General features: G+C 45.6%; 1 protein-coding gene across 1 annotated transcript in view; it reads left to right on the top strand.

The window, feature by feature from the left end:
• Positions 1 to 9,739, top strand: part of RAD51C (RAD51 paralog C) — a 35,432-nt gene extending 25,693 nt beyond the window's left edge. Inside the window, exons 8-9 of the mRNA XM_015424164.1 lie at positions 3,869 to 3,929; positions 9,512 to 9,739. Of these exons, the coding sequence (XP_015279650.1) occupies positions 3,869 to 3,929; positions 9,512 to 9,604 (154 nt within the window). The 3' untranslated portion in view covers positions 9,605 to 9,739. The remainder of the gene's footprint in view (positions 1 to 3,868; positions 3,930 to 9,511) is intronic.
• The last annotated feature ends 13,712 nt before the right edge of the window (positions 9,740 to 23,451 follow it).

Here is a 23,451-nt window from a genome sequence, read left to right as displayed (position 1 = left end):
TATGTCCATGCAAGATGATTGTCTACATAAAATTGCAATAAAATATTTTTTGTAAAAATAAAAATTATATATATGGCCCTTCCTACCTTCTTTCCAGATGGTTGGAATGATGGAATGGATTTGGATTCCCTTAAAAATGCACTATGGTACCACTGCCGGGGATATTTCCAAGTCTTCACCGGGGGGGGGGGGGTTGTACTTCCTTCAGGCCTGTTGGATAAGGCCAATGGCCCATCCAGTCCAACATTTTGTGTCACAGTGGCCAAAACCCAGATGCCATGGGGAGGTCCACCAATGGGGCCAGAACTCCAGGCGCCCTCCCACTGTTGCCCCCCAAGCACCAAAAATACAAAGCATCACTGCCCCAGACAGAGTGTTCCATCTATAACTTGCAGCTAATGGCCACTGATGGACCTCTGCTCCTTATGTTTATTCAGTCCCGTCTTGAAGCTATGCTTATATCTGCCACCGCTTCGTGTGGCAGTGAATTCCACTTCTCAATTACTCTTTGTGTGAAGAAGTCCTTCCTCTTATCTGTTCTAAGCCTACTGCTCATTAATTTCATTGAGTGCCCACAAGTTTGTTTATTTATTTATTTATTTATTTATACATTCGATTTATTTACCACTCTGACCCCGAAGGGTCTCTGAGCGGTTTACAGATAATTTCAAATACATTTTTCCCTAACTCAGGCCACATAGTATACAGGGGTGGGGCTGCCTACCGGCACCCAGGTGGCAGGGCTGTTGTTCTCCGGCTCCGGCATTCTTCCTCCAGGCGGTCTTTCGGGGTCGGCGTCCCGTCTCCGGTGTCCAGGGGCGGGGCAGGTCCCCCAGCTTTGGCAGTCTCTTCGGCCAAATTTCAAATACATTTCTTGTATTGTGAGAAAGGGAGAAAAGTACTTCTTTCTCTGCCTTTCTCTGTCCAATGCATAATTTTGTAAACCCTTGTCGTGTCACCCATCAGTAGTCATTTCTCCAAGCTGAAGAGACCTAACCTCTTTAACCTTTCTTCATAGGGAATTTGCCCTTTTCTGCACCTTTTCCAATGCTATAATAACTGTTTTTGAGGTGCAATGACTTCATTTTCCCACCACTACCCATGCAGGAGAAGAACAGCTTGAGAGTGCAGATCTACCACACCTTGGCAGTGATGCTCAGGAGTTCCAATGATGATACATTTGATGCGTGCATTGCAGGATGATACGCACACCTGTGCAAGCCCGTCTTCCGCATAGTTCAACACTCTAGGAGGCAAGGAAAGAAACAACCTGCCCACCTTCCCTGGGGGCTATTTAGTTTCCTCATGAAAGCATTGAGGTGTGCGCCCTGACCTGGGTAGCCCAGGCATGCCCAATCTCATCAGATCATGGAAGCTAAGCAGGGCTGACCCTGGCAAGTAATTGGAAGGGAGACCTCCAAGGAACACCAGGGCCCAGGTTGCAAAGGCAGGCAATCAAGCCACCTGTCTGAAACATCCAAAACCCACTAGGGGTCACCAGAAGTCACCATGACTTCCGGGCATGCAAGCACAAAGACACACAAACACACAAACATTGAGGTGTGCAGACGCTGTAGAAATAGAGAAATGTAGGGCAGACTTGGGAGCAGGGGATGCTGAAGTCAAATAAGAACTAGAGTAACAATGGAGTGAGGTGAGCACAGTTCAGTCACAATGCAAGACAGTGTTTTACTTATTTTGTGAAATTAGAATTCGGCTTCCTGATGATTATTCCAGTTCTGGTATGATTTGACAAATGCTGGTTCTGCAGAAAACTGGCCAGTATCCTGACCTGTATTGTGAGATTGGCACTAGGAACCAAGGAAGGATTAAGCTATATGTTCATGTGTTCTGTGACACAATATTTGGGCCTTAAATGTGGTCAGTAAACGAATTTTAAGCCATAGTTTCATTTCCTGGACCCTTACCTATTGTAGTTAGTAGAGTGGCCCTTGTTCAGATGATCACACTAATTGTAGTTGAATTAAAACATGGTTTTGTGTGATGTCTGCATTGAGCCTTGGTGTAGATCAAACCCTTATAAAGATCTCTGGAAATTATTTCCTTCTCCTAGCCTAGTCATTTCTGGCATTCAGCTGGTGTTTAATAAGCAGATCTGTCTAACAATTCACATTGGGATGGCGTAAGAAAACAAAAATTAGAAGGGCTCCACGCAGTATGGACTGAGGCTGTGTTTATTTGTGTCTCAGCAAGACCAGATGGGAATGAGAACTCCATTAAAGGCTGTAAACGTAGAATAAAATCTATGAGCTGGGAAAGACCCTCCTGTAGCTTACAGTCCACGTGGGCTCTTACTGAAGTGTTCAAGTCTGTCCATTAAGACCCCCCCCCCGCCCCACTAAATCCAATACCAATCTCCTTGCTCTCATTTCTCCTCCAGCACTGGAAATGTCAGTAAATTGCAGGGGAGGGGGAGGGCTGTTGTTGGGTGAATAGGCCCCCATTGAGATGGAGACCAACAGTGGAACTCCAGCCGAGAGCTTCTAAGAACACTGCTTAGGATGTCTCAAAATTGAGCTGTGAAGTGCAATTTAAATGTTCTAAGGAATTCCCCGTGTGGCTAATGCGAAGTGGTAATCTTCCTCAGCCAGTAATTATGTGCTTTCTAATAGAATGGCACCAAGGGGTGGGAGAAGCAGCCAAAGCCCTAAAAATAATTAGCAGGAGTGCTTGGCAGGTTATCTCAGAGCAGGGCAGAATGCTTTCTGGGCGAAGGGTGAGGGCAGAATCATTGTCCTCCACTTTCTGGGGCAGGCAGGCAGTTCCTGACTCCACTCTGTAGGCTGAAATAATGGAACTCGCCTCTACCAACATGAAATGTGTTCTATCCCACCCTTACAAAACCTACTATATAAAAGAACAAACAAAAATCCCCGGATGTCTAAATACCAATCAGACATACAGGAGCAAGCCCAGGAGATTTGCTGCATAAAGCCATTGGTCTCCTTCCTCATTCACTCATTTTTATCCTGTGTTATCACAGTCCAGTGTGATGTTCTGTGTCTTGTAGCCCAGCTATTGCTGGTGAAGAAATGCCTGCTTGTTCCCTTTGTAGCTGGATTATTTCTGTGGCTTGTGTGTGCGTTTGCTGATTTTAATTCTGTTCCTTTCGTTCCATCAGAGATGCTCGAGGTGGCTTACAGACAATTAAAATATAATGTAAACAACAATCACATTTAAAAATCACTGTGTGTTTTGTTAAATAATCAACAGAGCCGGAATAAATAAGCATGTCTTTAGCAGCCACCAGAGACATCCAGCGCCCCTTGTATATCTGTGGGGAGGGTGTTTCTTTGCAATAGCACCCACCTTATTTTAGATGACCGTAGCACTCAGAATAGGCCTTCTTCAGATTATGACCACAGTAATTGGGTAGATTCCTATGGGAGCAGGTGGTCTTTTGGGGACCTTGGTCCCAGATTACTTTGAAGTGAGCCCAGGAGAGAGTCAGTGTGATTTTAAATCTGCATCTGACTGTAAGCTTCATTTCTCCTGCTTCGGGCCCAGTCCACTGGGGACTGGTGCTCCTACATAAGCCCCTCGAAAATCAACAGGAGCACCGCAAAACGCCTTGAGCCTTGATCGGCAAAAAGGCACATCTGAAAAGGAAACCATAATCCCAGCCCAGCAGCACTCTTGCACAACACGGGTTCCTTGCAGTGGGGCTCACAGAAGAAAACGTCTCTGGGTGTCTTTGTGCCTTCTGAATTTTAAACTTAGCAGTAAAAATCAACTCTCCTGTGCCTTTTAGCCTGTGATAGTGTGCAGACACTGTTAATACTTGTAACTGTTCCCTCTAAAGACAAGAGCAACATCCCTGAAAGGCGGTGGTTTTTATTCTTTCTAGGCTGGCAACCCTGTACAAGTCACCCAGTCAAAAGGAGTCAGCTGTACCATACTGTGTTACGGTAAGCATGGGAGTGGGGCAGGATTTGAGGTCTCATGATCTAACTCCATCTTGGAGTAGCCACAAACATTCAAGATGAACCATTGGTAGAAACCTTCGTAGTGTGTCCCATTCAGCAGCTACCTGGTCTGGACACCTGTACAGAGTCTCCCGCTACCTCACCTCAGCTGTGAAGTGTGCATATGCATTCCTTGTTCCTGGCAAAGCCAAGAATGTACATCAATATGGCAGGATGCAATACAAGATTCAATTTGCATTATATAACACTTGCTTACCCTTGCTACCTTTGGAGTTCCCCCGAGAGTTTATTATGTATGTTATGCTTGCAAGCAGCCAGACAGATACGCTATTAACTTCTGGGTTTGGCTAATGGCACAGGATCTTCACATTGAAAGGAGGTTGCATGATCCTGCACTGCCAGTTTGACCTTGCAGGACACTGCATGGTGGGCTGGCTGAATAGGATCATAACACTGATAGCCACTCAAGAGTGACCAGGATCCGTCTACAATATCTTTCTGGATATGTTTTCTGAGCTTTGAAATGTCCTAGAACAGTTCCATGGTAAATATTGTGATAGCAACACTCTGTTGTCTTTGTGGACAGCTTCTGCTGGAGAGAGAGCCAAGAAAAATCAGTTTTAAACTGTTCTCTTGAAATGTCATGAGCATAGCTTGCCATATTATAAGTGTTCACTTGCCATGTGTGCTCTTGGTAACAACATGTTGCCATAGCATTCCTTACAGATTTTTTTTTTGCAGCTGCCTTTTCCGATCTGAGGTTTTTCAGAGGCCTGAAAAGAAACTGAGCATTGGAGCTTCTGATAAGAACATAGGAAGAGCCCTGCTGGATCAGATCAGTGGTCCATCTAGTCCAGCTTCATGTCTCAAATGGGCCAACCAGTTCCTCGGGAGGGCCAACAACAGGGTATAGAGGCTGAGGCCTTCCTCTGATGTTGCCTCCTGGCACTGGTATTCAGAGGCTTACTGCCTCTGAACATGGAGGTGCCTCTGAGTCACCATGGCTAGTAGCCACTAATAGACCTATCCTCCATGAATCTGCCTAATCTCCTTTTAAAGTTGTCTGCCTGCGGCCATCACTACATCCTCTGGCAGTGAATCCCACATTTTACATTACTCATTGTGTTAATATCTCCTTTCATCCATCCTGAACCTTCTGTCCACTCTCTCCCATGGATAATTTTATAAACCTCTATCATTTCCCTGCTTACTTGTCTCTTTTCTAAAGTGAAAAGACCCAGACTTCACCTTTTCCTCATAGGAAAGGTGTTCCAACCCCCTAATTATCTTGGCTGCCCTCTTCTGTTATTTTCTAGCTCTGCAATGTCCTTCTTGAGATGGAGAGGTGGCATAAAAATGCTCACAGTGTTCCAACTGAGGCCTCACCATAGATCTCTGCGTGGGCATTACAATATTGGCCATTTTATTTCCAAACCCTTTCCTAACAATCCCCAGCCCAAAGTTTGTTTGTTTTTCCAGTGCTGCAGCATACTGGGTTTCACTGAGCTATCTGCTGTGACCCCTAAGGTCTCTTTACCTCTCAGTCTCGGCAAGTTCAGATCCAATTAGCATATTCAAGGCTCTTTTTGTAGCAGGAACTCCTTTGCATATTAGGGGACACACCCCTAATGTAGCCAGTCCTCCAAGAGCTTACAGTAGCCCCTGTAAGAAGAGCTCTATAAGCTCTTGGAGAATTGGCTACATTAGGGGTGTGTCGCCTAATATGCAAAGGAGCTCCTGCTACAAAAAGAGCCCCATGGGAAATTTTTGTTGTGCATCACCTTACGCTTAACCTGCATTTAACTTAATTTGCCACAGTATTGCCAACTCACCCAGTTTGTGGAGATTCTCCTGGAGCTCTTCACAGTCAGCCTTGGTTTTCACCGTCTTGGATAATTCTGTGTCATCTGCAAACGTGGCCACTACACTGCTCACCCCCCGTTCCAGAACATATACGAACAGATTAAATAGCACCAGCCCCAATACCCATCTCTGTGGGACCCCACTGCTCACTTCACTGTGAGAACTGTCCATTTATTCTTACTCTTTGCTTTCTGTCATTTAACCGATTTTTAATCCATGAGAGTGCCTGTCCTCTTATTCCATGACTGCTCAGCTTACTCAGGAGTCTTTAGTGAGGTACCTTGTCAAAAGCCTTCTGAAAGTCTATGCATATAATGTCTACTGGGTCACCGTTACCTACATTCTTGTTCACTTTCTCAAAGAACTCCGTAAGGTGCCCTTTGTGGAAGACATGCTGATTTTCCCTCAGCAGACTTGTTCTATGTGCGTAATAATTCTGTCTTTGATTACAGTTTCTATTAGTTTGCCTGGGACAGACTTTCGGCTCACTGGCCTGTAATTTCTTGGTTCCCTACAGACCCCTTTTTGAAAATCAGTGTAACAAATCTTAGAACAGGACTGCTCTGGGCCGCGTTGTTCTCAACCATACATGTTTTATGTGGCCCACCTGCCTCAGGCAACAACATTACAAATTAATGAATACAATAGTGTGAGAAAATCCAGTTTTTGTAGACCATTTGAAATAAAGGACTTCTGGGTTTTTCATGTCCTGCTTTTTGCAATGTTTAAAGGTTTATCAGTAGAATCTCAAAGGACCTCTGACAGATGGCTACCAAGCATCTCCTGGAAAGATGCCAGAGGAGAAAATTGCACAGCCTTCCTGAACTGCTTACCTATAGCTCGTATTCTTAACATTCCCCCCCCCCCTTGGGAACTGTTTCTTACCCCCTTCGTTCAGTGCAATGGAGTGTATGATTCAGCTGCAGAAACCACCATGTTCTTAATTAGCCACATAGACCTGAGCAGACTCTTGAAGATTTGGAACTCCTCAGTCTCTTATTGAAGGCTGCTTCTCATTTGCAGCTTGGCAAGAAACTTGTGCAAATCTTTAGCTGAGGGCTGCTGTTGTCGTCATGATTACAGAGTGAGGCATAGAATGAGGGCAAGATGATAGCTTTTAGTAGAACAACAGTAGTTGGTGGAAATGATAGCTTTCAAGCTCTTCAGAAGTCTTCATACAGAAATGGTCACGGCAAACTTTCCATCTTGCTCAGTGACTGCTGGTGTTCCTTCAGAGGAAATGTTGCTCACACTAGAAGATGCCATCTTAGTCTATGTTCTTGGATCATTAATGATACTAGTTCTTTGTCATGCAGAGATCATAATATTTAACTCGCCTGGCCAAGCTTGAACAATGGAGTGCTATTAGTTCATGCTGAAATCTTAAAAACTTGTAGTAAGTTCTGTACTATGAACTGCATGATGTTCATACCTGTTTTTTGGCACAGTTAAGCAATAAGATCACAACATGTTGCCTGTGACCGATTAATTTTTACATTTTTGACCAAAAGAGTCTTCTTTATGTGGCGATTCCCTTCCCCCAAAGTCTAGAAAAGAAAATCAAGCATTCCATTTTTGGGTAGCAGCCACTCCTTTCCCCAGTGCCTTGTTCTCCCCTTACATGTGTCAATTCCTTTCCTCTTCCTAGCTTTTAGCAACCTTAGTTTGTGATGTGGTTTTCATTTCTTATCTGCATGCATATTACGGTTCGTGCAAACCGTGATGTTGCTGGTTTAGTTGTAGCTGCAAACTGTTGTGCCACAGACCAGGCAGGGAAGGAGGATACTGGAGCTTGAGAGGGAAGAAAGGATCGTGGGAGCCTGAGGCTTGTTCATGTAACACCAAAGTATCATTGCAAACTGAGGGCTGGGGGGGGGGGGCATAGGGGCTGAGGCACAGACTTCCCACCCCTGACACGGCACCACTAACACCAGCGCAATCCGTCAGGAGTTTAGACATGATCTTGGATGCCTCCTTAACTATGGAGGCCCAGGTCACAAACATTGCCACGGTGGCATTCTTCCATCTACGCCAAGCCCAGCGATTGGCCTCTTTCCTGTCACACACTGACCTAGCACAGTAATCCATACAATGGTCACCTCCAGATTAGGCTACTGTAACTCGCTGTACACGGGCCTTCCCTTGAGACTGACCCAGAAACTCCAGCTGATCCAGAATGTGGCGGCACGAGTCACCTGTGCTGCGCCTGCTACACTGGCATCCAGTGGGGTACTGAGTCCGATTCAAGGTGCTGGTATTGACCTTTATTTATTATATTATTTATTTTTTGTATTTATACCCCGCCCTCCCCGCAAGCAGGCTCAGGGTGGCTTACAAGAGAGCACAAGTGCCCACACATAAAAACAAGATAAAACGATAAGGCCTTGAGCAGTCTGGGACCTGCGTATCTTCAGGACCATCTCCGGTATGTCCCCAGGAGAGTGTTACACTTTGCTGAGAGCAATCTGCTGTTGATCTCTGGCCCTAAAGATCTCTGGCTGTCCTTGACCAGAGCCAGGGCCTTCTCGGCCCTGGCTCCATCCTGGTGGAACTCTCTGCCAACTTCTGTCAGGGCCCTGTGGGACCTCATGCAATTCTGCAGGGCCTGTAAGGCAGAGATGTTCCGCCAGGCCTTTGGTTGAGGACAACAAGGGTTTTTCATCATAGCTGGCACCCTCCTTTCTTCCATTCTGCCTGCTTTGGCCTCCTCCTTAACCTGCCCACAAGATAGAAGAGAAATAGGTTTTCGACTAAAATTAAGGAGGCTGTCTGGGGACTATTAAATTAAGGATAATTGACTGTTGATTTTAATCTGAAATTTTGTACTGTTTTTAATCTGTTGTAAATCGCCCAGAGCCTTGTGTACTCAGGGCTTGGGCGATCCAGGAGTGTAATAAATAATAATAATGGTTCGGCATTACGTCTGAACTGAAGTACAGTATCTCTGCTGCAGTGGCTAGAATTCGTGGCATCTGTCTTTCAGGGTTTTTAAATAACAGCTGGAATGCTTTTGTTGTACAGGCTCAGTTTTTCGGCCATTTTGCGTGCACATGCAGCAGAGGGACATTATAGCAGCAATGAAGCATTAAACTTTAAGGTTACCCTGTTTACAGACCACTTGATGACTCAAAGCAGGGTAGGGAACTTGTCTAGATGCCACGCTTCTAGCCTCCCTTTTTGTTTGTTCTTTTCCAAAGGATGTAGGAGGCCAAGCTTGGCCATACCAAGCAAGATGGTTCTTAATGCAGTCTACAGGAAGGCGCAGAGATCAGCAAAAACATGTTTCCTGTTTTTGTTTCAGATCAGCTTGGTCTTGCTCATAAGACCTGCTGGCATTTTATAAAAGTCAGGCGCTTGATACTAATTCCACCTGATTTTTCACACTGTGCCACCTTGAAATGTCATCTCTTTGAAGGAACTTTGCTGTATCCCTGAGCCACCTGAAGTACAGCTTGCCTTTTTTAAGGGGAGGCAAGATAACGGAATGACTTCCTAGTGTGCAGTATTCCCCCCACCCCCTTTGCACATTCTGGTTATGACCACAGAAATTCCATAATAAGGAATCCACAATAGGCTGTCCTGAAGTTTATTTAAAATACATTGTTGTTTTATTTTTGGCTCCCCTTGGTGGGGTGTTGGGATTGCTCTGGCTGGATGCCGTAATAAAATTTCATTCATTCATTGTTGTTTGTGCTTTACAGCCTCAAGGATTCAGAGATATTCAGCTTCCACCTCCAGACCTAGCAGAAAACAAGACAAACCCTCGTAAAAGGCCACGGGAAGAAGAGCAGTGATTTAGATTAATCGGTTTCTCTCTCTGAATATGTTTACACAATGTCTGGACTTAATGGGGCATGAGAGACTATTTAATTTGGGCAAAAGGAGCAGAATTTTAATCCATAGTTTGGCAATGTTTTCTTTAATTCCCCCCCCCCCCCCCAAATTTAATTTTTTTTTAGTCTGTGATGGCTGTTTCCCCCCCCCCCCCTATGATTTTTTTTTTTTTTCAAATAAAGGTTGGAAATAACAAAGACCTTTCTGTTTTTCCTGGACCAGAGAACCTATTGATTCAATATGAGCCACTTGCGGGAGAAGTAAAAAACTCAATACTTTGGTCCTGTCTGTGGAAAAATGGCCTCCCAGTGTCCAAATTACCTGGCAGGTTTTGCCTCAGCTGCAGTGGTGTCTTCCTCTAATATCTGGGAGACCAGGTTCATATCTCCATCCTGCCATGAACCAATCACACGCACAGCCTACTTCACAGGCTTGTTGTGGGGATAAAGAGAGGAGAACAATGTAAGCCGCTTCTGATCCCCTTTGGGGAGAAAAGAGGGGCATAAATGAAGTACATTTTATATTTTTATGCATGAGTCCAGTGGCACCTTTAAGACCAACAAGTTAGAACAGATAAAAGGAAGTACTTCTTCACCCAAAGACTAATTAACACATGGAATTCACTGCCACAGGAGGTGGCAGCGGCTACAAGCATGGACAGCTTCAAGAGGGAATTAGATAAACACATGGAGCAGAGGTCCATCGGTGGCTATTAGCCACAAGGTATAGATAGGGACTCTGGGGCAAGTGATGCTCTGTCATCTTGGTGCTTGGGGGGGCCAACAGTGGGAGGGCTTCTAGTGTCCTGGCCCCACTGGTGGACCTCAATGGCACCTGGTATTTTTGGCCACTGTGTGACAGAGTGTTGGACTGGATGGGCCATTGGCCTGATCCGACATTGGCTTCTCTTATGTTCTTATGTAATTTTGCATGCACATGAAAGCTTATGCCCAGAATGAAACTTTGTTGGTCTTCAAGGTGCCCCTGGACTCAAACTTTGTTCTGTTGCTTCAGACCAACACGGCTCCCCACCTGAATCTGTATTCATGTATGTTATTGTATGTCTGCTTTTCCTACCATCCATGTTGGTTCAAAGGGAGTGTAAACCAACCGTCACCCACCTCATCCCTTCACAGAAGGCTTGGAGCGTACATGGTCACAGCAGACTGTGCAAGGGTTGAGGTTCCATTCTGCAACCAGCACAAGAATCACACACACACAACAAGAGTTGTGGCAAATTGCTTCCTCTTTATTGTTAACCCTGTATGAGGGGGCCTCCCAGTTAGATACAGCCGATCCCTCATTACACAATGCCTGTCAAGCTCACTGGCCACCATCCCCTTGAGTGCTTCACCACCACCTTTAAGGCGTGACCCAGCAGTTGACCCCACCTAGCTGGCCTCGATCTGGGAGCAGCTGTTTGGTTCCCCACAAGCTCAACAGTATGCCGCCTTCTCCTAAGGCTGCTGATGCCATCAGCCATCGCCTCCCCACTGAGTGCATATCAGGCCACACCCTCCCTCTAGGTGAACAGCAGTGGGCCCCACCTCAAGGCCTCTGAGCCCCTTCAGATCATCCTCCTGGTGATTGCCAGTATCCCTGGTGCATGCCCACTACCTGGGCCTGGCCAGGCTCTTTGCCACGCCAACACTGCAAAAAAAGCTAAAGTGTGATCACCACAAAGTACAAAATTAAAAGTTGCCCTGCATACAACCCTGGCACAGTCACCCAGCCATGAAAACATCCTTGTCTTCAACGGTCCTTCTAAAAAGTAGTTTTATGATGCCTCCTGGAGACTTTATGACACCACCACCAAGAAGGACCATGCTGGAGCTTTAGCAGATCTATTGGACTTGAGACAGAACACCCAGATTTATACTGGAAGACTGTAAACATAGGACACAGGGATACCCAGGGACATAGAGTTAGGGGCTAGTCTGCCCCATGGCCTGGAGACAGCAGTTTGAGGATAGGGAGGAGATCCCCCCCCATCCCTCAACAGTTTTACCATTTTTGTTCGATTTAACTTGCTCCATACAACTTAACCAGAGAACTGATAGCCTGCTTAGAATTCTCTCAAGTTAGTTAATAAGTGACAGAACCAGGAAACTGGCTTCTGGTTCTTTATTCACTTAAAACATTTTTATGCCACTTTCTCCACCTGGCTTTGGATCTCCAAGGCATAATAGAAAACATTAAAGCCAACTTTTTAAATATATGTGTAAAAATTTAAATCAGAAAATTAAGGAGGGTCAGTGAGGGAACAACATACAAAACAAAAATTCTTCACTTGCAGGAGGCGTAGAAAAGAGCAAGGGTCCAGGAGCACCTTAAAGACTAACAGCATTTGGGGCAGGGTATGAACTTTTGTGAGTCGCTGCTCAATTTTTGTTTGTCTTTAAGGTGCTACTGGACTCTTGCTCTTTTCTACTGCTACAGACAGACTAACACGGCTACTCACCTTCACCTTGCAGGGGGAGGCCATTAAGAGAGCCAGTATGGTGTAGTGATTGTGACAGACTCTAATCTGGAGAGCCAGGTTTGATTCCCCACTCCACCTAAAGCCTGCTGGGTGACCTTGGGCCAGTCACAGTTCCCCCAGAACTCTCTCAGCCCCACAGGGTGCCTGTTGTGGGAAGGTGGCTGTAAGCCACTTTGAGACTCCTTAAGGTACAGAAAAGGGGGGTATAAAAACCTGCTCTTCTATTAATATGGAGTTTAGTAATTTTGGTGCCACAACAAAAAAAAAACCAACCATTTCTCAGGTTGCCACTCGTCTAGCCTCAGGTGAAGACTACCGTAGTGGTTGGGTAAATTCATGTGGGGAGTGGGCAGTCCTTCAAATATGCTAGTGTCAATCTGGCTAGGGTTTTAAAGATTAATACTAGCACCATGAATTCGGCCTAGAAGCAAATTGGGAGTCGCTATAGGTGGAATGAGATTAAAGTGACACCACAGTCTGCAGCATTCTCTACTAACTGTAGTTTCCGAACACTCTTCAAGGGCTGCTCCACATGGGAGTACATTGCAGTAATCTAATCTAGATATTACCAGAGCATGCAGCACAGTGGCAATAAAATAAAATGCAAGATGATATGAATATTATCCGCATAGTGACAACTCAGTCCTAAACGTCAGATGACCTGTCCTAGCAGCTTGTGCATCTGTGTGTGTGTGTGTTAAAAATGGAGGACAAGATGGAAGCTTGAGGCATCTTAGAGGCCTAGGGGCTAAACAGCAGTCCCCCAGCACTACCATCTGAAACTTACCTTCCAGATAGGACCCAAGCTGAAACAAAATGGTGCCTGTCAGTTCTAATGCCAAAAGGCAGTCTAGGAGAATACTGTGATCAATGGTATCAAAAGCTGCCATGCAGTCGAGAGAATCAACAGGGACCAACTCCCCCCCCCCGCCATCTCCTGGCACGGGTTGTCCACCAAAGTGGTTTCAGCCCCATAATCAGGCCTGAAACCAGATTGTAAAAGATCCAAGGAATCTGTTTAATCCAGGAAATCTTGGAGTTGTCCGGCCACCACCACTCATTCAGTCACTTTGCTCAAGAATAGCCCATTTGAGACTTGAAGATAGCCATTCAAAACTCCTGTGTCCAGAGTAGATTTCTTTAGAAGGGGGATGTACCACTCCCTTTTTCAAGACAGGACCAACCACTCCCTTTCTCAAAGAGGCATTGACTGTCTCCTGGACCAAGTGAGCTAGCCACCTGCCACAACAGATTGAAGCAACCAGGAAGAGTATTATGCAATTAGGTGGTAGGTCTCAGACTTCCAAGAAACTTGTGTCCAAACGCTCAGACTGAATAAGCTAGGATGGTTGTCCTCTTCCACTGACTATGCAGTTTCAGGAGGGACATATGTGCAACAGTAAAGGAGGAAGGGGACACTTTCCTAGGCAGCCAGATCAGCCAAATCCACCCCGGTCATCAATGGTGTGACATCTCACACAGCCAGATCACCCTCATGGATGCAAGAGATTTAATCCACAGTATTGAGCAAACTAGTCCCAGTGGGCCACCGAGCAGTCCACCTCCTCCTGCTGGCCATATCCCCAAAGGCCCTTGACCACCTGGAAGAGTTCTACAGGCCAACACTGCGTGGACACAGTGGTGGAGGAGGATCTTTGCGGTTCACCAACACCACCACCCCAGAGTAGGCTTTAAAATGAGCTCTAACCCACACCTTGTCAGACGGCTCACAAGCAGGGGTCGTTTCGTAGAAAAAGAGCTAGGGGAACTCATTAGCATAACTCATTAGCATATGCCACACCCCCTGACATCACCGGACGTGTGTCATAAGGCCACACACCCCACCCCCCAACGGTCCCAGCCGCCGCTGGCCTTGCAGCTCCACTGCCGAGCCCCATGAGGGGCCCGGCGGTGGACCTGCAAGGCTGGCGGGAGTGCAAGGAAGCCTCGCGAAGGCCCTCCCTGGCCCCAGGCAGGCGGGGTGGGGAGAGGCAGGGAGGAAGCAACTTCCCCTCCCTCTTCTCCTGCCTCCTCCTGGCTGAATGAGGGCCGGAAGCGGGGCGGGCGGAAGCAGGGGGCGGGGCTTCGTCATGTGCCCCGCCCCCCGTACCTCCCCCGGGGGAACCGTGATCTCTCGCGATCCCCCCCCCGAAATGACCTCTGCTCACAAGTCTTTCTCTCCTGTTGCTCTAGCCCTGTTCCCTTATTTTTCCATAGCCTCCAGCCCCTTAGTAAACCCATCCACCCAATCCCTAGGAGCAATCAGGTGTGTCAGCCACCTGAGTTATCTCCTCATTACAGAGGTCTACAGGAGCATCAACCATATAAACAGGAAAATCCTCTTAAGTTCATCTGAAAACGATTTGGATCCATCGGTATGTATAAAGATACCGATTCAGATAGGCCTTTGGAGGTAACCAAAGATGTTTACTGTGTTCTCTCAAGCGATGGGCACTGTTTGGGTTTCTCTGTTAGGTTACACTTGAGCTATGCGCAGAAGCTGTGTAAAACCACAGCTGAGGGAGAACATGAGAACTCCTGTAGCATCTGAGGAAAGTAAGACAGAAGAAACATATGAACATTTAGGTCTTTGTTCTGAAACTGATCTTAAAATTTAGCTTCCCCTTGTGTCCAGTTTAGTATTGGGCATTAATTATAGAGCACTTATTTTTGTTTGAAGTGCCAGGAATTCAGCAGAGCGAACACGGCAGGGGTAACATTCAGGAGTTATCTGCATAATAAATTATTCTGGTTCCATTTTGGGACTGAGACGTCGTCAGATTTCAAAATCCATGAGTCAGGAAGAGAGCTTTCCTGCCGGCGTGAAACAAAAGGAAGGGAGACGACGGGGGGGGGGGGGGGGGGGGGAGGGGGGGGCTGAGCTGTGACTCAGAGAGGCATTTTGGTGCAGGAGACACGGGCAGACAAAAGGATTCTACCGTGGGTGATGTCAACAAGCAAACGCTTCATTTGGGAATAATAGCTGCTTACGTCTTGGTGGTGCCAGCTGGAAGAGTGTTTGACATACTTGCGCACGCCTGCTTAGCCACGTAGAAAAGGGGCATTGCAGGGGGAGGGGGTGCTATAGTGACGGGTTTGGTTTTTGTTTTTTTTAAGAGCTGTTGATTACTGCCGATTTAAGCATTGATTGGTGTTTGCTCTGTTAGGCTACTGAGGTTTTTCCCCCCATGCTGAGTCCAGATTATTTTGATTTGCTGAGGTTATATGGTTTAAGGTTCTTGCTTTTTCAGGGAGGATTTAAAGACCTATCTTGAATTTGTTGTGTGGGAACATTCTGTATGCTCTCCCACCACCACCACCTTGGACAACATGTGAGGTAATTTCCAATTAATTTTTTTTTAAAAAACAAAAGGAGTCTGTGGCACCTTTCTAGACGATCGGATTTGATGTGGCATAGGCTTTGGTGGACTAGAGCATAATTATAGTAATGGAGCCCACGTCATAGGACGAATGAAGTCAGTACGCTGCTGATGAAGTCTACAACAGTTTATGCCTCAAATAAATCTGTAAGAGACAAGTGCCATATGGTACCTTTAGCTGCAACGGGCTAACACAACAACCCTTATGGGATAACGTTTTGCACCCATAGGACTCCAACAGCAACTCATAGCAAAATAATTTTATTTGAGGTATTGTTTGATTTTATCCTATAGCAAAGCATCTACAACTGCAAGATGCATAACTAGACTCAGAGTTTCAACCTTGCAGAGCGTAGAGGAGGAGAAGAGAAGAGATTGGACTTATACCCTGCCCTTCACTACCCAAAGGTGTCTCAGAGCGGCTTGTGGGGAGGGGAAGGGAAAGGAGTTTGTAAGCCGCTCTGAGACACCTTTGGGTAGTGAAGGGCAGGGTATAAATCCAATCTCTTCTCTTCTTCTCTTCTTCTTGCAAACTCCTTTCCTTTCCCCTCCCCACAACAGACACCCTGTGAGGTAGGTGGGGCTGAGAGAGCTCTTGACAGAAACTGCTCTTTTTCAAGGACAGCTCTTATCAGAACTACAGCTTGCCCAAGGTCATCCAGCCAGGTGCAAGTGGAGGAGTGGGGAATCAAACCCGGTTCTCCCAGATTAGAGTCCGCACACTTAACCACTACACCAAACCACTACAGCTCCTGTCCCAGTGAGTTCTCTAATGAGTAGCTACAGAACTGAGCTGTGAATTATGCAGCTGCTGATTCAAATCTCACCTATGGCATGAATTTACTGGTTAATGTAGGCAAGCCAAAGTTCTCTCAGCATCATCCCTCCCCCTCTGCAATATGGCAACAATAATACTAGTCTACCTTAAAAGGTGATTGTAAAGATTCCCATTACAAAATAAGCAAAGTGCTTTGGGAACGACTCCATTGTAGAGGGACATTATTTGCATACAGAATGTATATCATACACTCTTAAGTATTTATTAAAAATTATTCTTAAAAAAGGACACATATGTAACGTTCCATAAATTATACAGGTACTTATTTTTATTCTTTAATGTTATTCTCACTTAAGAGTGGCAGCACTCTGTAGGCTTGTTCTCTCTGCGCAATTGAGTCAAAATAGCTAGCACTTAGAGAGCCTTCTTTGCATTGTTCTGAGGTCATCTTGAAGGTCAGGCTTTTCCTTGGCTTCTTTTACAGTTTGAAGCTACTGGCTTATATGCACAGCTAATTTTCTTCTCTCCTTGTCCAGACTTCTCACTGAAGATACTGGAAGAAGGGCACCGACGTTGCTACACTGAAGATTCTGCATTTTCTTCAGCTGATCCTCTCCAGCTCCTTTTCTGTTCATGTGCATCTTGCTGTCTTCCCTTCCCCCAACCCAACTCGTATTCAATATATCATCTAATCAGACATCCCAGAATGTCAGATTCCACAGCCAACAACTGAATACACGCTTATCTACAAACTTCATCACTCGAACCACAAAGTAGGACAGTTCCTCAGGGTCTCCGTCGAACGTAGCTTCGATCAAATCTTTCGGGCGATGTTGCACTGGACATCTCAGGCTGCCTGGCCATGGCGCTGGAGCCGGGGCCTCCCTTGGTCCCGGGCCAGGTACATCCTCAGGCCTAGGCGGTGGCGGGGGAGCCAGTGAGGCAGCAGAAATTACCTGTGCCGCCAGTGGAGATGCCCTCTCCGTCCAGATGGCTTGGATCACCAACTGCGGGATCGCTTGGATGACTTCCTCCAACCCCCGTTGCAGTTGATGCCTCTCCCGATCCGCCACCTCCATTCTATGGTCCAGTTCCAGTCCCTCATCCGGGGACACGCGCCCACTCCTCACCTTTGATCTCTCCGTCACCCATGCTCCCGGTGGTGGTTCTAAGGGGGCCCCGTAGGGGGGAAAACCTCCAGCCGAGGCGAACTCCAGGTCAAACCTGCTGTCTCTCCGGGGGCCCTGCGTGAGCATATAGGTCTCTGCCGTGGAGTCCGGGTTGAATTGGCTCCACCTGGAGCTCGGCCTGTACCCCTGGCCAGGTGGCTCCTGCAGCCCAGAGGGGGTCAGGAACAAATGGGTCGACATCGTCTTTGGGACTGCTCCTGTTCCCTTCCGAGGGGCGGTCACCGGTGGTGTAGTGGTCACTGGTCCCTTCGCCTGGGTAGTGGGAGTCTCCCCCCCAGTTGTGGAGGGGACCAGGATCTCCTCCTCGGAGGGAAGCTGTTTCTCCTCTTCGTCACTCATCTCGGGTAGAGAGAGGCGCGCAGATAGAGAATGAGGATTCTTAACAGAATGTCAGATTCCACAGCCAACAACTGAGTACACGCTTATCCGAAAGGTTAACTTTATTGCAGAGCTGTAGATGCAGTAACAAAGTCACTGTTAAGAATAGCGTCGCCCCTACAAGCTTAATGGGATATAGGGTATTTGTATGCACCCCCCTTCCTTAGGCCAATTAGCCACATTCCCGCGCGCGGGAGAAGGAGCCCCAGGACTTTAGAGCCGAAGCTGAGAGCCGAAAGCGCTCCCAAGGTTCTCTGAATCCCAGACACTACACACCACCTGCAAGGCCATAGATAAACAAGCGTTACAGAAGCAAAGAAGGAATGCAGCGGTACTTGGTACACAGGGCAAGCAAGCATCCCACCCCCAACCATTATGGCAGCATAGCTGACACAGACTCTCCCTGAGGCCGCCATTTTATTCTCTCCTGCCATTTTATTCCCTCCAACCAATTAAGATTCATTGTGTCTCAGGTCCTCTTGTGTTTTGTTCTAAGCTGAAGGCCAATTAAAGTGGTTAAACTGACCACTACATAACTAACGAGAAGCAATGCATCTTGGGATCTTTCTGATACATATAAATGTGAGATTCACTGAAAACCTCAGACCGAGAAAGAGAGTCCTTTGGCAACAGTAACTAGGCATCAGCCTCTTTTTCCTGGGCAAGCTGCCCGGATGCCTGCATACTCTGTACCTTTACTTCCCTTACAGAAGTGAATTCACATATTTACCTACTAATTTTACATTTTCTTAATATTAGACATTTCCTTTTTAATATACATAATTACAATATATTGTCTTTATATCTGATAACATTCCACCAAGATAAAAGGCAGGGCAGGAAGTGATTTCTCCAGGGTCATACACCGATCCGCGGGAAAGCTGAGGGTAAAATTTAGGTTTTCAGAATTCTGGTGTATATATTATCTTTATCTCTTTTTCCTTCTGTAAGAAAAAAGCTCTTGCGCTCAAGTCATCAGATTTACAATGTAGTCAAAGCTGACTGTGGAGTACCTCTGTGGAAATAGGATCCCTCCCCTAGCTGGGCTCTGTTATCAGGTCTCCTAAGCTCCTTTCACATCCCTGATAGCTCCAAGATGGTATTGGCACCAGCAATTCAGTCAGCCAAAAAGATGGCTACATAGATGTATTACAGTGGAGGGCTTTGTTCTCATATGTCTCTTTCCTAAGCCCCAGTTGTTCTCTTTCCCACCTCCCAGTTGTTATCTGACGCTTCTCACAGAAGTTTGAGTCAGTCCGTTCAGACCCACCCCATGTATCCCTATTTTCCACTCCTATCAGTGGCTTCAAGTACACTCCTCTCACGGCCTGGTATCCTAATTCTTGATTGATCCTGCTTTGCATTTCTTTCCACATACGTATGGCCTTAGCTCGACCTTTGTCCTTGGGCGAAGGGTCCCTGCGGGGCAACCATACATTCGCAGCAGTTCACTTATAACCTATTTCTATGCAGATAGAATAACCACGCTACCCAATAACTGAGGATTAAATGTTATATCTGGCCTTGCTTCTGAAAAACACAGCAGCAGCACACTTGCCTGTTGTATAAGAGAGATTGTTCTGTAACAGTACCAAGTAAGATGCTTTAAATGTCCAATTTTGCCGTGTTGACTCAAAAAGTAAATGTCAGCTTGTTTTGGATTGTTGCTTGAAATGCCACGTGTCTAAATTTGAGAATCGTAAAGCTCCTGCTGACTTTTAGTATGATTTAATTTAATACTACAGCAAAACCCATTGCTTAGGATGCCGGGGGGCTGTAATCATCACTACCACGAGCTTCTGGTCTGTACCACAGAGCTTGGCAGTACGATTACCCCATACTTGTGGCGTGTGTTGAAATTCCAAAAGCTGTTTTTAAATTCTCTTTTTCAGCAAGAGAAAACAAACTACTTAATTCCTCTTGATTATAAGTATTCCCTGCTTTGGAAAGCAGTAGCTTTCTTCTGCTTTAATTGAGAACCTCTGTGGGAACCAATTAGCTTCTAAGCAGAATAAACGTAAGAAAACAAGGAAATTAAGCATTCTCCGGCAAGAGCTCCCTCTCTGTCCCAAACAAGCTGTAACCCACACTAACTCTATCAGCCTCTATTGTAGGGAGACCAAAGGGCCTCCAAGATGCTGGCCAATGAGGTGGCAGAGCCCTGAAGGGACAGACTGGACCGCTCCACTTCATAGGGCAGGGGGAGGCTCCTTGCCTTTTGGAATGTTTCTCTGTGTTTAACTCCCAGCAAACAGAAAATGAGAACAGCAATTAAAGAGAAAGGTAGACCCTTTCTTCTTGCTGTGATAGTTTTTTGTCTTCAGGGACTATTTCACTTAGGGATTACAGCTCATCTCTAGGCTACAAAGATCAGTTCCCCTGGAGAACATGGATGTTTTGGATAGTGGACTTTGTGGCATTGTACCCTGCTGAGGTCCCTGTCTCCCCCAGGCTCCGTCCCTAGATCTCCAGGAATTTCCCAACCTGGACCTGGGGGCAACCCTTTCCCACCCAAATACATATTAACAGCTGTAATCTACACCTGCAGTCTCAGTGGAGCAGTCCTTTCTGCCACCTCATTTTCTTGCAGGTCTGAATCTAGCTTAAGTCGCAGAAAGAAAACTTTCTTTTGGACTGTGGTTGGTCCGGGTAAAGAAAGGGAACTCATGATTCTGGAAAGGGATCTTTGGATAGTTAATATGTAAAATGATTGTTTTGAAGAAAAGGACCATTTTCATGGTGGTATAATGTGGACCAGTTTCGCCTGGAAAGTCGTTATTACTTATTATTTGGTTATTTATAGCCCACCTTTCTCGTTGTGACTCAAGACAGATTACATCAGTAATGGTAGAAAGTTAAAAACATAGTGTCATGATAATGCCATGGCTGAGCAGGGGGGGCAATGGATTAGAGGTAGGCTCAATTTTGTAAATTGTTCTGGTTGAAAAATTTGTTCCTTCAAAGGACTACACATCAATGTAGGTCTGCACTAAACCTAGGCCTAATCCTTGTTGTCAATCATTAGAGCATACGCCACACCAAACAAAAAGTCATTTCCTTGTAGAAAATGAAATCAAAGGCATCCCCAAGAATGGAGATTTTCTGCGCTGTGCGTTACAGGTTGAGGTTTCTTTTACTGAGTCTGATGCTGTAATTACATAGAAGAGCTAATTAATCAGTATTATTCTGCCCTGGTGTACACTAATTATATTTGTAATTTATTTTTGTGGTGTTATGAAGGTTTGTCTGATGCTAGGTTTTTCTTAAGGCAGTGTGACTCCATTAAATAAAATAAATCAAGTGCCACTACCCAGCACTGTTTAAGCAGGCCAGGGCAGAGTTTATACTATGGAAACGCCTAAAGCAAGCCCAGGGCTGAGAGGGGAATTTCACATTGTGGCTTTTTGCACAGGACATACTAACATAAAGTATTTCCCTGCGATTATTAAACATTCTGCTAGGCACTCTTCTGTAATGTTCTAATTCACTACTAAATTAAAGGCTGGTCTACACATAACCTGTATGTGTATCTGACCTGGATAGCCCAGGCTAGCACAATCCCATCAGATCTTGGAAGATGAGCAGTGCCGACCCTGGGTATTATAAGGATGGGAGACCTCCAAGGAGTACCAGGGACTCATGATGTAGAGGCACGCAATGGGAAGCCACCTCTGAACGTCTCTTGCCTTGAAAACTCTACAGGGTCACCACAAGTCAGCTGTGACTTGATGGCACTTTCCACCATCAAACATACAGGAGAATTAGCCAGTGGAATGGACCATACTGTTCAGACTGGGGATGGAGTGGGGGAGAGATTCCATACTCCTCTGTGCAGAAAAATTTCCCACAAATAGAAAAATAGCAGAGCCAGGAGAAAGGCCCTTTGTGTGCTGTGCTGGTTTGCTATTGTCAAGGAGTCATTAAGGGGAGCATGCAAAAATGTAACCCTCAAGTCAAAAGAGGTATGGTCCATGCCGCTGCTTCAGCAATCATCTTCATTCTGCCCAGGTATAGGATGGGCCCAGCATTACTCGGTCAATTAAAGAAGATCTATACTTTAGAAGTAGGTTTGATTTGAGTAATTGTTGGGGGTTTTTTTGCATAGAGTGTTGGGTTTTTTGCATAGAGCTATCATTCTATAAGATCCTAGGCAAGTTTGTCAGGTTGGTGTTGGGGATAACATTGAGTTCTAGTAAAAGGGCTGACACTGAGTTAAAATAAGTGGAAGATGGTCACTAATTATATAATCGCCAACCGTGAAATCTAAAACATGAAATTCCAATGAAGGGGAAACAATAAAATAGTCAATTATGCTGCAGCCCTTTTGTTAGATACGAGACTCGAGACAGCAGGTGAACAGTGATAACAGCTTTATTTGAACACGAAGTCAGAAGAACCAGAACGAGACAAACTGTAATGTATCCATCTCAGACCGCGTGCGCGGCCTTTTAACCACGCGGTCATGCGAAGCGACCGAGATTCACTCTCAGTAACAATGGGACAAGCGGATCCTAGCCTGCACCTATTGGCAGGCTAGGCTCCCGGCCGAGAGCCTATGGAAATCTCGGGCACTGTAAATAGCCAATCACTTGTGTGTGGGTGTGTTTAGGGTGCAGGGTTGTGCACATATAAACCAGCCTGCAAGTTGGTTAGTCTCGTCTTGTTCTGAGCTGAAATAAAGTATGAGAGCTGAAATCACTAGTAAGTCTCAGTACTTTTCCCAAACTATGGAGCAACAGGCTCCTTTTTAAACAGTCCGGGCTTGGTAAGCCACACCCACATGTCAGCTAAGGTCCAATCAAATACAGTACATAAAGACCAATCACTTTGCTTCCTTCCAGAACTTCCTTTGTTCTGATAGGTCAGTTTACAATACCTTTGTCAGACTCAAACTCTTTACATTTATACATTCCATTTCATACACAACACCTTTGTTGAGACAAATATATATTCTCCAGATTTGGGAAAGCTGGTAAACCCATTCAGCCAAACTTTATTACATTGAAGACAAAGTTTGGGGAGATAGATGCCTGCTGAGTTTATATGGCGATCTTTGGAGTACCTTGTAGAGGTGAAAATAGGTGGGAGTGTATCCTCCTGATTAATTTCTATATTCTTAACATTACTCAGTCTGCATAACATCGCAGGGTGCTGAGTCCCACTAATCAAATAGCGTATTGTATTAAAATATGTATTTACATTAAGGCCAACATCTAATACAACTCATGTTGATTGTGAGCATTTTTAGTTGCAGTTACACTCCTGGGACAAATCTAAATTGTGAAGTTTAACCCCCCCAAGCCCTGACCTCCTCAGGCTCCACCCCCAAAATCTCCAGATTTCCCAACTTGGATCCGGCAACCCTAATCAGCTTTCTTATAAAATCCCGTAGAGTTCGTAACTATGTTCTATACATGTTATATAGAGAGAGTCTAGAGAAAGGGGAACACTTGCCAGTATGTTTTGTTTTAATTTTTTCCATTTATTTATTGTCATGCGCAATAATTTAACACAGTTCAGGAGGTTTTAGCGTCTCTTGACAGAATGTAGTGTAACATATGTTTGGGTACAGAAAAGCATGTTGTTCTGTTTAATTTTA

Source organism: Gekko japonicus, unplaced genomic scaffold (assembly GCF_001447785.1).
Source record: "Gekko japonicus isolate JY-2015 unplaced genomic scaffold, Gekko_japonicus_V1.1 scaffold1359, whole genome shotgun sequence".
Lineage (NCBI taxonomy): Eukaryota > Metazoa > Chordata > Lepidosauria > Squamata > Gekkonidae > Gekko > Gekko japonicus.
This window is presented reverse-complemented; position numbering and strand designations above follow the sequence as displayed.